Source organism: Serinus canaria, chromosome 4 (assembly GCF_022539315.1).
Source record: "Serinus canaria isolate serCan28SL12 chromosome 4, serCan2020, whole genome shotgun sequence".
NCBI lineage: Eukaryota > Metazoa > Chordata > Aves > Passeriformes > Fringillidae > Serinus > Serinus canaria.
Window position 1 is genome coordinate 27311928 of NC_066317.1, and position 14103 is coordinate 27326030.

Sequence of the window (14103 nt, forward strand, 5' to 3'; positions counted from 1 at the left end):
GTTAGTGTGGGGTTGGGCAGGACAGCATCAAAAGACAATGTTTTCTTAGAACAAAAAAAAAAGACTTAAAAGAATATTTCCCATTTGAGATGCATGAATTGGTTGAGATCCAAGCTAGAGGCCGAGTCTTTTTTTTTAAAAGTGCAGAGCCTGTAGATGCCTCACTTGTCCAGCGAGTTCCAAGACATCATTTGAAAGGACCTTTAGCAGCTCTTGGACTGCAGCATTGGGTGCTGGGCTTCCTGAAAGATGCTGTCAAGTCTGCTGGATTGAAGTGAACCAGCAGCTTCAAATTACAATGTTTTATTAGTGGGTATTTATTTAATTCCCTTCAAATCCCCAAGGCGTGCTACAGGAAGCAACATAGCACTATTGCAGATAGAAGAGACCAAGCCTAAAAGAGATATAATCAGGGCATTTTACACATTTTTCTGTAGCTTTGTAGCTCTGGCAGCAATTTCAGTGTCAGCCTGAAGTTCAGGAAAGCTTATAGGGAGGGCTGGATTAGTTCTTGGGAGCCTGCTTGTAAATTCTGCAGAAGGATGCTCTGTGGTGGGTTGCTGTACTTCTTGAAATACTTTTTAGAAGAGCTTGGCATTCATATGTTTATGCTTGTTGGGAGACACGAAGACAGTCCGTTGTGGTTTTCTGTTTTGTTTTTTCTTGTAAGTAAAAGAGCGTGTCAGGAGCACAAGCTGAGGCTTGGAGCCTCTCAGCATTTTAATTGATTCCACATTGTAAAGACTGTACCTCACTAACCCTTTTATAGGTTTTGGACACATCTAAGAGGCAGCAGCACCCTCTTCTCGGTGCAAACACTTCAAGGCATGGCAGCTCCAGAGAACAGGGATTGATTTATTTCTGGCTTGTTTTTGCTCAGATCCTTCAACTCTGAAGGCATATTCCCTGCACCAGAGCAATGTGCTAATGAAAGCAGAGCTGATGAGCTACAGAGCTGAAAACACACGCACACACACATGCACATCCCTCCACATCCTGCTTGTGGTTCAGCTGAGAGCTGCCTCATTGTGGACTATGGGTCTGTCCATGGGGCAGAGAGTTTTACACTGTGCTTACTTTTAAAAGCTGTGACAATTTGAGCTGTGTGTCCCTGTCTGAAGAACTTGGCAGTCTGGAAAGGTAAATGGGGCTGAAGATGTGAAGGAGAAGCCAGGAGGCTTTCTAGGCTGGGGAAGAAACCTCAGCCCGATAACCTGTGCTCATCTAGGGTAGGCATCCTTATTCTCATTAATTTTTGTTAAATTTAGTCCTTTAGCTTTATTTATGGATTAGTGGCACTACCTTATGAGTAACACTTGTGGTTTCTGATTACTGTGGAGACTAATTTGGTGCTCTGCAAGGGAGACAGTGTAATTCCTGTTTGAGTTTTATGTTCTGGGACATATAAAAGGTCACTTTACTGATCCTAAGCACTTAAGTACTGTGAGCTTATCCTCCCAGCATCACAAGAGTGGGAGGAGAGTAATAAGTTGGACCTTTTTTATATCTCCTGGGGTTTCAAGGCTTATAGGGTCATGTTTCCTAGCTTCTCTCTTTACAGGGACAAAACTGGGATTCCCACTAATATTAATTATAGGATAAAGAGACCGATAGAGTATCCTACAAGCAGCTGGCTGACGTTTCACATTATCCCTTGTTCTTGTGGGACACTTTTACTTCCTGAATGTCTGCTAGAATGCAGCACAGTGGAGAGGAGGCTGTCTAGGAGGTTCCTGGAGTGTGTGGATTATTAACTTCCACAAACACCTGGTGAGTGAGCCTACCAGGGGCAGTGCCCTGCTGGACCTCCTGCTCATGAAGAGAGTAGGGCTGGTGGGAGATGTGGTGGTCAAAGGCTACCTTGGGCATTGTGACCAAGGAATTATAAAGTGTTCAATTTTTGGTGAAGTAAGGAAAGGTATCTACAAAACCTGCCTTGGCCTTCCAGAGGGCAGACTTTGGCTTGTTCAGGACACTGGTTCAGATACAGTCCTTAATAACAAAAGGGTCCAGGAAGGCTGGACATACTTTAGGAAGGAAATCATCTGACTGGCAGCTGGTGACAGGATGAGGGAAAATGGCCTCCAGCTGCACCAGACAAGATTCAGGCTGGACATCAGGAAGAATTTCTTCACTGGAAGGGTTTTCAAGTATTAAAACAGGCCTCCCAGGGAAGTGGTGGCATCACCATCCCTAGGAGTGTTCAAGAAATGACTGGATGTGGCACTTGGTGCTATGGTTTAGTTGCCGTGGTGGCATTCAGTCACAGGTTGGACTCAGTGATCCTGGAGGTCTTTTCCAGCCTTAAAAATTCCATGATAGTTGGGTGGTTTTGCTGACATGGTCATGTGAGTTTGGAAAGCCTCGCATGTGGTCCTTGCTTCCAGCATGTGTTGCCTTGGATCAGCGTGCAGGGAAGGCATGGGGAGATGGAGAGGAGAGTAACCCTGCCTGTTGGCTGCAGTCTTCAGCCAAAGCTCAGGGAAAGGATGGTTCCAGGGATGGAACCACCGCAAATCACTGGATGTTAAGGCTTGCAGAAAATAACCTGGCAAGTAGTCCCAGCTGGTTGGTGTTACTGGCTTGTTCTCCCCTCTTTTTGCTTTGTCTCCTCACCAGTACTCTCTGTCTCCAGTACTGGTGTAGCACATTCAGCATGTTGTTGGCAGAGGCCAGTTTTCATTGTAAGAGGACCAGAGGTTCTACCTCCACCCACCCACATTCCTTCCAGGAGCCAGTGTCCTTCAGCTTGGCTCTTCTGGGCTCTCCTCTGCAAGGTACAGAGACAGTTTCTAATCCAGTTGCTGTTGGTTCAAGGGATCAGCTCATGCCATTGCAATCCCAAGATGCTCTTGCTGCCATCCTTCACCACAGCCATCTCTCTCTGGCCCCTTTAAAGAGTGCAGCAAGAGGCTGCACAGATGTTAATGCCCTGTGCATGCCACATTTTGTGGTTGCTATTAAAAATAAAAAGAGTGAAATTGATTTGCTAATAATGGATGTGCTACTAACAGAAACACATCCCACTTGTTCCTAACACTAGCAGGTTGTTTATGGCTTATTTGCTGTCTCTAAAAATAATAATTTTTTTCTAGCAACCAATTTAATTTAAAGACTATTTTTACACATCACTGACTGTTAATCAGTTAAAGAATTTTAATATTTGGAAGAAAGAAGCAGATCTCATCAACAGCTTCAAACTTGATTTCATTTCTTCTCAGCTGGCTTGCAGCAGATTATGGGGAGCCTTAAGCTCATCTTATTTCTCCTGCTTTCCTATCCCCTTTAAAAGAGAAATAGCACCATTATCTGTATGACTGTACTGTGCTAGTTCTGTGTATCCTTTCAATGGCTGCTGAATTGGAAATACTGAGATAAAAATATAAGAAGACTAAAATATGATTTAATTAGAATTTAAACACTACACACCCATGTAATCTTAAATGAAGTCATGTATACTTCATGAAGAGATTATAAGATTGACTGTCAGAAGAGGAATGGTAAGATAAGAGACCAAAACCCAGGGTACATGCAAGGTAAGTTGGTTTTGGCCCTGTTCTGCTCTGAAAGAAATTTGCAGAATGTCTGAGACATTGCCACCAGTGGCAGAAGATGAACAGGGCACCAGCTGCTGCTTTTGGCTGCTCAGCCCAGCAGAGACTGTGCTCATCTACCTGCTCTGATACTTGCTCTGCAGTGTGGAGGCGTAGGGTGCCCCTGGGTCAGCTTTCATCTAAGGGGGTCCATTCCATCACAGCATCTCTGTCTGCTAAAGGATTGCTGCTGGAACCATCTCACAGGCTGTCCTCTCCTCTGTGCTGTGCACAAAGCAAACACAGGGAAGGATACAGAGGGAAGTGTAGTAGGTACATGTTGTGCCTGAGACACACATGCAGCTACAGCTGCTTCTGTTCTTGAGCATGGTAGTGCAGGCATGGCTTCTATCAGGAGCTGCTGGTCATGAGAGCCTGGAAGACTGTGCTGGGGAGCCATGAAAATCCCCCTGTCCTCCCCAAAGCATCTGTTTCAGGTGTGTGGATTCAGCCAACACCATTCACTGTGGCACTTCTTGCATTGATTTTGATTTTCTCTACTCCCCTTTTTTGCATAGCCCATCTCCTGTTCCTGAATTCTTCCCTTCTAACTGACACAGGAATATTTCACCTTGGTCCAACAAGATGTTGCTCTGCTGTTTGTTTTGAGAACTCAAGCTGAAATCTTCAGTGTAACATAATGCTCTTGAGCATTCCTCCTAATACTTTTTGAATGTAAATGGGACTTACCTGACCCATGAGAGCCTGCAGTTTATAAAAAACTTAGTCTAGTTCAGTTCTATTTCACATCTCCCATTAAAACACAGGTTATTTGCCTTGTGCCTCTCTTGGCTCCATATTTATTTATGAAAACCACATGTTCCCTTTGAGCTGAGGTACGTATTGTACCATCATCAACAAGCTACACCTCGTTTCAAATCTATCAAGGAAAACTGACTTATTTTGCATTTGCTGCTTTGCACAAAATAGAAGCACAGTAAACTCTTGTGCTGTAATGATTTTCTGTCTGTCTTGATAGAACATAATGAGATAAATTCAGGTCCTTTTTTGAGGGCTAATTACATTGAGTACACAATAGATATGCACTGCTGTCATTACATGTTGCACATTTTCGTGCTTTCATTTCCCCACCTCTGTTGTCTGCTTGTGCAAGGATGTTTGATTTGCCCTTGAAATACAAATTGTGGCCTAGAGAGGAAGCATTTGGTGGTCTGCTCTCCCAGAAGACTCTCCAGAGACTCCGTAACAGTCCTTGCTGTGGGTAGGGCAGTAGTTGAAGGTGATTGTAAAGTAAATAAAAGAATTTAAGTATGTGCTGGAAACTGAGGGATGTGCCATAAAGCATGAGGGCAGCTTGTGACAAGTCTGCTGAAAGCCATCAAGAACAGATTCAGGCCTAGATCTGTTCACCAGTCCTGGTGTCTGGGCACCAAGCAGAACAAGTGCACACTGCAGATGGGTACCACAGCCTAGGAATGGAGCACTAGTTGGATGATCAGCAGTTTCGGAAAAGAGGTTTTTAAAACCTGTAAATCCCTTAAATCCCTCCAGTCCAAACAATTGTTCTCTGCCTGTGTTGTGGGAAGAAAGGGAAGCTGTGGAATAGAGTGGGAGGGTGTTGGTTTGGGGAGGTCAGAAGGGAGCTGGTCACCCCAGGGTGGTCAGTTCAGGAGGCTGCAGATCCAGGGGGGTGACCTGGCAGCTGTGCTGAGCTTGGGATCTGCTCAGGGCTGAGTGCTGCCTGCTCTGAGAGGTGCACGGTCCAGGAAAGGCTGTGGAGGTGGGGTCTGGGGGAGGTCTGTTGGATGCTCTTGAATCACTCATTTGATGCATGAGTGATCTTCATCACCAAAGACTCTCAGTTCAGCTCTGGGAGTTGGGAATTGATGTGCAAGGGTCTCACCTTTGGTGGAGAAATTACTGACGTAAAAGGAAAGATGTCAAGGGAGTTTCTCTGCTACTGCAGGAAGCAGAACCAACTTTAGAAGCAGTTGTCCTAGTTGGTCCATCAGAGGAAAGGGAGCACTAGAAAAAAACTATACTTTAGCTACGGTGAAGATGAATTCTGTCATCACTTGCTGAGTTTTAGCACATGCTGTGATTGTCTGGGACATTCCTGATGGGATAATATTAATGCTTTCGCTGTGAACTCATTTCCTTTGCGAGCTAATTACAACTGGGAGAGTTTGAATGCAGATGGAAAGGCTCTGGGATTTACAGGTAACTTCTTCAAGTCTGCCAGCAGATCTGTGCATCATTAATATCATACTGGGCAGAAATATTTTAAAGCAATTCAGAAGGAAGAAAGGTAACAGCACTTTAGAGCTGCTTTAAGATGTCTCCGTGTCTCTGCTTTTTGAGACAAACAGAAAATCAACATTTCCTCCTCTTGCCAACAGTGCATTTGTAATTCTGTATATAATGGTATGATACAGAGCCAGCTGGGTTTTTTCCTAAAAAAAACACTTGCAAAACTGTGGCTATCACTGCTTCTGGCTGAGTGTGCACACACAGGTGAGGTGCAGAGAGCTTTGCATAGGTGAAAAAGCACTTGTTTCAGGAGGATGGAAACAAGATATTGCTGTATTCATTTCAAACTATTTTTAAAAAAATCCCAAGCTACCATAGCCGTGGATTTGTAAGAAAAAAAGTAGCTCTCAGATCAAGTCCTTGTGCCTCATCATGCATATGTATTGGAGGTGGAAGAAATATCTTGTATGGTTAGCATGCCTGCTTCAGACTATACCCAGAACAGCCTGTCATATGGAGCACTTAAATATTCCTCACAGGTTTGCAGGGGGAAAGACCCTAGGGAAGTAGCCTTATCACAATGTCTTAAAGATGTCGATCTTGAGATCCCCTCCACCACTGTGTTGCTATTTGTTTGCTGAGACATTGATTTCTGGGTGTAGAACATCTTAAACAAAAAAACATGAAATGTATTTTACCTGTTTTCCTAAGACTGAACGAAAAAAAAAAAATCACAGTAATGTTTTCTAAAGCAGAGCCCAGATGATGTTACCTCTAATGCATTCAACAAGGAAAATAAATATCCAGCAATGGCAGATGCTAGGGGAAAGAAATAATCAACAAATTCACATTCTCTTTTCATGCAGATATTTAAGTATGCACTATCTGCTAGTAGCATAGACTGTTTTAAAATATGCAAACTAAATAGCTCATGAGTATTTGTCTGTTTTATAGCTGAAGATATGGGGTTTTTTTAAAAGGAAATGTGAAGAGACTAATTTTATGATGGGAGAGCTTAGCCTGTGGTTCTTCTTTTCACAGTATGCAGACCTGGGTTCTTCAAAGCTTCACCCCACAGTCCATCCTGCAGCAAATGTCCCCCTCACAGCTACACACTTGATGAAGCATCCACATCTTGCCTGTGTGAAGAACATTATTTTAGGAAGGAATCAGACCCACCTACAATGGCCTGTACAAGTAAGCATGTGCTTAGAGGGTTGTTTTTAATCCTTTCAAGCTGTTCCTGTACTGTGACTAGACATTATGATACTAACTAATGTGCTTTTTCAGGCTCTGCACTGGAGTCTGAGCTAGTCTTGGCACACTTGCAATGTCGCTGTCATTGTCCGCCGTACTTTGGGTTACACCAGAAGAGGCTTCTCAGTGCTTTTTGCTTTGAAAGCTGGCAGCCAAGCCAGGAGGAGATTTTGTAATGAGCAAATGCTCTGTCTGTCCCCCTGCAGTGGTGGGTGGGCTCAGCCATTAGCATGGCACCAGACACCCCTGTCGGTGTGTGCTTGGGTGCCACCGTGGGGCACGCACGCGGAATTAGCTACGGGAAGTCCTTGCCAGCAGTGGGCATGGATGGAATCTCCATGGTCCTGCTTGGTGTCATCCTGTAGCTCATTTCCAGTAAACAGGCTGGGAGAGAGCCATATCTTTCCAGTCTGCCTGGAGATGGTCACTCTTCTCAAAACTCTGTGAGAGAAACTGCTTCTGCAAAGTGTAGAACTTATCCCCTGGGTGTAGGGGGTGGGCAGTATACCAGGCACATTGGGATACTGGGACTTCAGGGTGGAGTTAATGTAATCAGAATCACTAATTTTACCCTTCTCCTGCCATCCATGAGCTGTCCTGTCAGCTGTACCTTGAAAGTCCCTTGTTCAGATTATGTTTCAGATACTTAAAGCCACAATTCCATGCCCCCACCTAGTCCTGCTGAGCATAGCACAGATCTGAGCTGGGACTGTCACGCTCCAGATGTAACTTTTGTGGTGCAGAAGTGGTTGAAAATTACTGAAATGGAGTTGAACTACTGGTGCAGGAGCAGCTGGGGCTTCCAAGAAACTGAAGCAATGGAGGTTCATGACTCCATACATACTCAGAGCCACTGGACAATGGTGCAGTGGTGACTTCCATACTTGCATCATGTAGGGATGGTAGTGGCCTTTTGTGCCTTTCCCAGTGAGTACAAATGTCCTTCCTATCTCCCCATCTTTCCACTTCAAAAAGAGAAAGAAAAAGTCTGTTTCTGTTGGAGACACGTTCTCTCAAAGGAAACTGCCCTTGGCAGCTCTCTGCTTGCCTGCAGGAGGCACTTGGAGCAGAATTGGGCCCCTTGAACTCTGCCTTTTATTTTCACCAGGGAAAGGAGCATGGCTGTTGGAAGCTGTGCTGCAGGGAAGGAGAAGGCAGCCTTAGGCAGCATTGGAGTCACTGGTGCTGTCAGATCAAAGAGTCTGGGGGGTGAGTCATGCAAGCACTTCCCAGTTTATTAAATAGGTGTGCCAGAGTCTTTTGGAGGCATGGCCAGGGTGGGTTATAGCATGAAAAATCTGATACCAGCATTTTTGATGTTCATTTTAGCCCTTGGCCTGACTTAAAAAACTCCAATAAATGTGGTCCAGCATGGTATTGGGAAACACACTGAGCTCTGGAACACTCATAAAGTAGGCTTTTCTGTGCAGAGCCAAAGCCAGCAACTGAGAGAGAGTGATGCCAGACTCTGGTGTCCACTGTGCCTCCTGCCCACCATCAGTGGTGCTGCTCTCTGCCCTTCTCAGAATGGAAGGGTGCACATGCAGTCTGTCCTGCTGGTGCTTTAGCCAGGGAAGGAGCTGCCATCCCAGAGGAGGGTGTTTGTGCATGCCTATGGTCTGAGCAGCATCAGCAGGGTTTGGAGAGGCACAAGCAAGTGAGGTGAACAACTCCTGTTGCAAAGAAATGAAGTTCAAGAGCCTGTCTCTCCCAGGTTTCTGGTGCAGGTAAAACCCTCTAGGTGAAGGCTGTAATTTCCAACTCTGCAAATGCCATGGGATTTTCTTTTTATGTTTGTTTGGGGATTTTGTGCTTATTTATTGGTGGTGACTGTCTGAGTTTGTTGGCTTTTACTGTTTGGGTGGATTTCTTTCAGTGTGGGTTTTACTTTTGTTTTGAGAGCTTACTGTAAGCTAGTTTAAAGCCCAGACGTGGTGCCTGAAGCTGTGTTAGGATGTGGCTTGGCAGGGTACAGAGAGCTTCTGGGGCAAATGGGAAGTTTAATACCCATCAAGGTACAGCTCAGCTTCTGCTTCCCACTGCAAGCCCCAGAGCCACAGCTGAGGACATTGCAGCATCTCTGATGGCATTCATGCCTACCACCCCAAAAGCAGGGTGCAATATCTGAGTCTTCTCCATGTGCTTCTGTCACCCTCACCTTCCTCATGCATCTTTTCTTAGGATATTTTGTCCTAATAGTTCTCTCTTTGTGCTGAAGGTGATGAGGAGGGCTCCATGTGGTGTGCCAGCTCAGCAGCAGGGGTAGAAGATTTTAGCAGGGGCAATAAAGAGCAGGTAGCAACACTGGTGTTTTAAACCAGTCCACTTATATCTGCAAGGCAGCAGCTCATCATGAGCTGAAACAAAAGGGAGGGAGACTTGAGTCATGAGTGCTAGGAAGATATTGCAAGGGTTTTTTTTAATGTTTTTATTATTTATTGACACAGAAGTTAATAATATTCATAGGATTCCTTCAACAAGAAATGCGGTTAATTTTAGAGAATACATCAATGTTTCTTTTCACGTCTACACCTGCAAAGTCCCCTTGCCACTCAGTATAGCTGTAAAATCACATTTTCTTAATTTAAAGTGAGTGTTTTTCAGTTCCAAGCTGCATGAGTCTTCCCACCACCACCATCACCAGCATCACTAAAGAAAACTAGCTGCTATGTCGCTGTCACTTGCTCAGTTAAGTGTAGGGTGAGGGAGGAATATATTTTTGTTCAATTTTTCCAGTTTCTTAAGTATGTTTTATAAGTAATGATTGGTAATTTTGAAACTAATAGTGCTGTGATGCAGTCTGAAATAATTAGTGCTCTCAGACAAAAAAGAAAAAAATTTGGTCCTGATGGATATTTGAGAATTCTCTTAATATTATTATGCATCTTCCAGGAAGTAATTGCATTTTATTTCTTCTTAACTAAGTAATCCTAGCTTCAGTTCCTTGCACAAAATCTGTTTAAAACCAAAACAGTTCCACCATTTTCTCCTCATGTCTCTTACAAGTAGCCTTATTGTTGCTCAGAGCATGTTGGGGAAATATTTGTAGTATTATGACACATGGGACAAATTGAAGACTTTATTGTATTTACTGTAATAGTCTACTTGCAAAAACTTTACAGTAAACTTTGAGTGTTTACATACATATCTTCAGAGTAATTTCTCTCTTAGGTTATATATTTAAAATATGTGCATCAGCAAACAACAGGTTTGCTGTCCATCAAGGAAAATACCAATATTTTTGTTTTCAGAAAGTGTTTGCCTCTTGTCAGAAAGCTCTGGTGCAAAAGGAGTGAATCTGAGGGTATAAAGTAGCAAATTCAAAAATTACATATATCTTTCTAAAAGTCAGTAGACTAATATCTGTGCCCTTGACAGCAGGAGTTTGGAAATTAAAGCAGACCACCTTAGCAGATCTAGGGCCCCCTATTCTGAAGGTAAAACACCTTTTTGTTCTCCCAGCTGGGGTTTGGCCAAGTTTTATTCAGGTACAGCTTCAGGATTCTACTAAAGACCTTTCTCTGAGGCCCCGTGAGAACACTAATTTTATAGGTTACAAAAGTCAGTTTTAAAGCATTTCCACTGAAGCTGATGTTTTTAAGCCTTCAAGAAGAGTAGCTGACTTTTCTGTACAAAGCAAGTAAAAACCTCTGGTGACTTTACAAAAGTAATAATTTATCCCTTGTTAAAGACACATTGTCCAGTAAGTGTTTCTTGTGCCTGAGTTCTCTATTTTTTCCTTGAGTACTGGCATCAGCAAAAGGGCATTCATCCAGTGGAAGAAAAAGCAGGGCAATTTAACCAGTAAAAAACATATAAAAATCCTCAAGTGCAGCACATATAACTCCACACAGCTCCAGTGATGAATTCCATAGTTTCCATTATATCAGTACAAGTGTGACACTGCAGAAAATAGTCCTGACTTGGGCTCTGTGTTGGTGTCATTAGCTCTATAGTGCTGGATCCCTGGGGTGCAGCCTGGGAGTGGATTGCTCCCTGTTTGTAGGGATCTGAAGGGATCACAGAACAAAACAAAGATGGTCTGGCATTTTCTAAGCCAACTTAGCTTTTTTCTTCAACTGCTTTTCCTCTGAAAAACAAAAGAAAAAAGTACATCAGGATTATTTATTTCCTCTAGCAGCGAGTTTCTCATTGAATCAGAACAGCTTGAGTCGAAATCATTACAGTGTTTCAGTTTATCAGTGTTACAAATTTTATAGACTCAGAGAGGGAAATAGAAAAAGGAAATGGAGGAGAATGCTTCTGGTTTATAAGGTGATTTCATTTTTGCAACACTGCCTGTTTCAAATAATGAATCAAGCTTCATTATCACAACAAAATGAGAAGATGACAGCCTAAGTCAGCCTGTTGAGATTCATATGGATGTCTAGCTAGAGAAGCTACTTGTTGGACCCTTTTCAAGGAACTGCTCTTGGGTTTTGACAACTTCATTCGAACTGTAGAGGAGTGTGTTGTGTTGCCTTTCCTCGCAAAAATCCCAGCTCTTGCTGTATAGTTACTGCTGCGACTAAAATCCATCCTGGCTTGCTTTGATAAGTTTCCTCTTTCTTCCTCATTCATTAGCATTCCCTGAGAACTTAACAGGAGGCTATCTTGCATGAGACTCCTGCTTGTCCTTTCACATTGTCTTCAGGGTGTATCTGCAGCTTGCCCTTCACGTGCAACACAAGCCTGTTCAAAACAAAAACCTTGCAGCACCTACTGCGAGGAAGCAAGTCTTGAAGGTGCCTCCAGGTGGGCTTTGCTTGCCCAGCCATGGCCTTTCCCATTGGGATGAGGAGAAGCAGCCCACTTTGTGCAAGTGCACTGGTACCTCTGCAGCAGGTATCCTCCTTGGATAGCCTTGCCAGTGCCATGCTGGCATTCTGAGCAGGGAGGCTTGGCAAAGTAAGCAAGTGTGGCGTGGGTAACCAGCCTGGCAGGAGGAAGAGGGCTGCCATGGAGTGGCTGGACACAGCTGTGTTTCCAGTGGCCCGTGCAGATCACCATCTGCTTTGGGCTACATCAGGTGTCTCGCTAAAGTGTGATTTGGATAGCTAAGCTTTGGTTTCACTGCTGCCAAATGGCTGATGGGAAGAGGCGGCTGCGTAAAGAGGAAAGATTTGGCATCTAAGCTGAGTACCTGGGTGGTGTGAAGACCCCTGTGTGTGTCTTTTTTTAAGGACCTAGGGGTTAGTGGTACAGGGGCAGCAGGGTGAGGAGGAGGAATCTTGCCCCTGGTGAAGCCAACAGGAACTTGGACAGGGCAGAGGCTTGCTAATCCCTTCTCAGGGAGAGCAAGGAGAGCACCGGGGACAATGCCCCAGGGTGCAGTGCTCTTCCTCTTGGGTTTGAGCCAGCCCCATGTCCTGTCCTCCCGTGCAGGTGACTGCATCCCAACAAAGATCTCTTGAGCGAGTGAGAGTGCTCAAAACAAATCCCTGTTTTCCCAGTTCTTCAGGTACTGTTGGAAATTGTCACCGTGTACTTTCTGACACATGAGCAACGGGGCATCTCTTTTCAGCCTAGAGAGTAGTAGCGAGCAGGATGACTGATGATACTGTTTTTACCATGTGTTTTTCTCACTTTGCAAACCAGGACCCCCCTCTGCTCCTCGGAGTGCCATCTCAAATGTTAACGAGACTAGTGTCTTTCTGGAATGGATTCCCCCTGCTGATACTGGTGGAAGGAAAGATGTGTCTTATTATATTGCATGCAAGAAGTGCAGCTCACACTCGGGTCTGTGTGAGGCGTGTGGCGGTCATGTCAGGTACCTCCCCCAGCAAACCGGCCTGAAAAACACCTCTGTCATGATGGTGGATCTGCTTGCTCATACAAACTATACCTTTGAAATTGAGGCAGTGAATGGAGTGTCCGACCAGAGCCCCGGAGCCCGGCAGTTTGTGTCTGTAAATGTAACCACAAACCAGGCAGGTAAGTGGATCTTCAACCTGGGGGAATGTCTGGGGTGGGAGCCTGAGCCAGTCAGACCCAGTGCAGACCTCCCTTTGGAATGGGTGGAAGTCTCCAGGATGGAGGGCTGGACTATGGCCTCTTCAGATATGACGGGTGGGAGGTGGGCAGTGCTTGTCTCATAGGTTATAATTATTGCAGTCTTCAGTACCTTTCCTTTCAGTAGAACACATTTTTAGGATTGATGAGTTTTTCCTTTTACACTAGACTACTTGGAGATACCTCCACTTCTTCACATGTTGGTGTATCCATCCACTAAACCAGGAAAAAAAAAAAGGCTGTCTTTCCTGTTGGGAAAGGGAAATTTCTGCCAGTCCATTTTGATTAAAAATGGCTAAAACATCTAAACTTTACAAACAGTTGCCCTAAGAAAACTGGTTTTAGTGACTTCAGGAAATTTAACCCATCTTCTACACTGTGATGCTAAAGTGACTGGGCTCAGGCTGATGAGGTGTGGTGCATTGTCACTTGCTTCCCAGACAAAGTAAGGCTAGGATTTCACTCATACTGTGTTATTCTTGGTGTTGCACTGTACAGACAGAGATCATGTCCTCTGGTTTATTCCTATGTCCAGGGCTCTGATCTGTCTGCCCTTCCTTTGCCCAGAAGTTGAAATGGCCTGTCACTCTGGACACAGGCATGGAATTGCCATTGTACCCTGTCACTTGGAGGTATGATGGGAGGCAAGAGCATTATTACTTCTCCTTCCATTATTACTTCTCCTGTGTGCATCAACAAACCAGGCACATCACACAACTTCTGTAAAGCCCTGGAGACTGGCCTGTCCTTCTCTGGTCCCTCATGCTCTGTGTTTTAGGGTCTCTTCCTTTTCCTATCTGGCTTACTTCCTGCCATTTAATTCAGGGCTCCCCAGTGGCATTTATCCACCGTGAAGCCCTTCCAGGACTGTTAACAGGTGGCGTTTGAGACTGTGAGGACTGTGCTGCCAGATCACTGGAGCCACCCCCTGCCCTCTCCAGACAAGGTTCAGCCAAGAAACCCAGTGGGCAATTCAGTGTGACAGCTGGATGTAGATTGGCAGATCCTCACTGTGGAACAGAAAAACACT

The 14103-nt window shown here is 44.6% G+C and overlaps 1 protein-coding gene across 7 annotated transcripts in view; it reads left to right on the top strand.

Moving 5' to 3' along the window:
- EPHA5 (EPH receptor A5) overlaps positions 1–14103 on the top strand; it is a 193477-nt gene that overhangs the window by 99098 nt on the left and 80276 nt on the right. For 5 of the 7 annotated variants that reach the window (XR_007777503.1, XM_030239514.2, XM_050973941.1 and 2 more), the window contains 2 exons: positions 6846–7001; positions 12660–12995. The exons of 1 other annotated variant lie outside the window; for it this stretch is intronic. Coding sequence is in view for 5 of the 6 variants with exons in the window: in XM_030239514.2 (XP_030095374.1) it covers positions 6846–7001; positions 12660–12995 (492 nt within the window). In the remaining variant the exon portion in view is untranslated. The remainder of the gene's footprint in view (positions 1–6845; positions 7002–12659; positions 12996–14103) is intronic. One more of the 7 variants, XM_050973939.1, reaches the window with a different exon arrangement.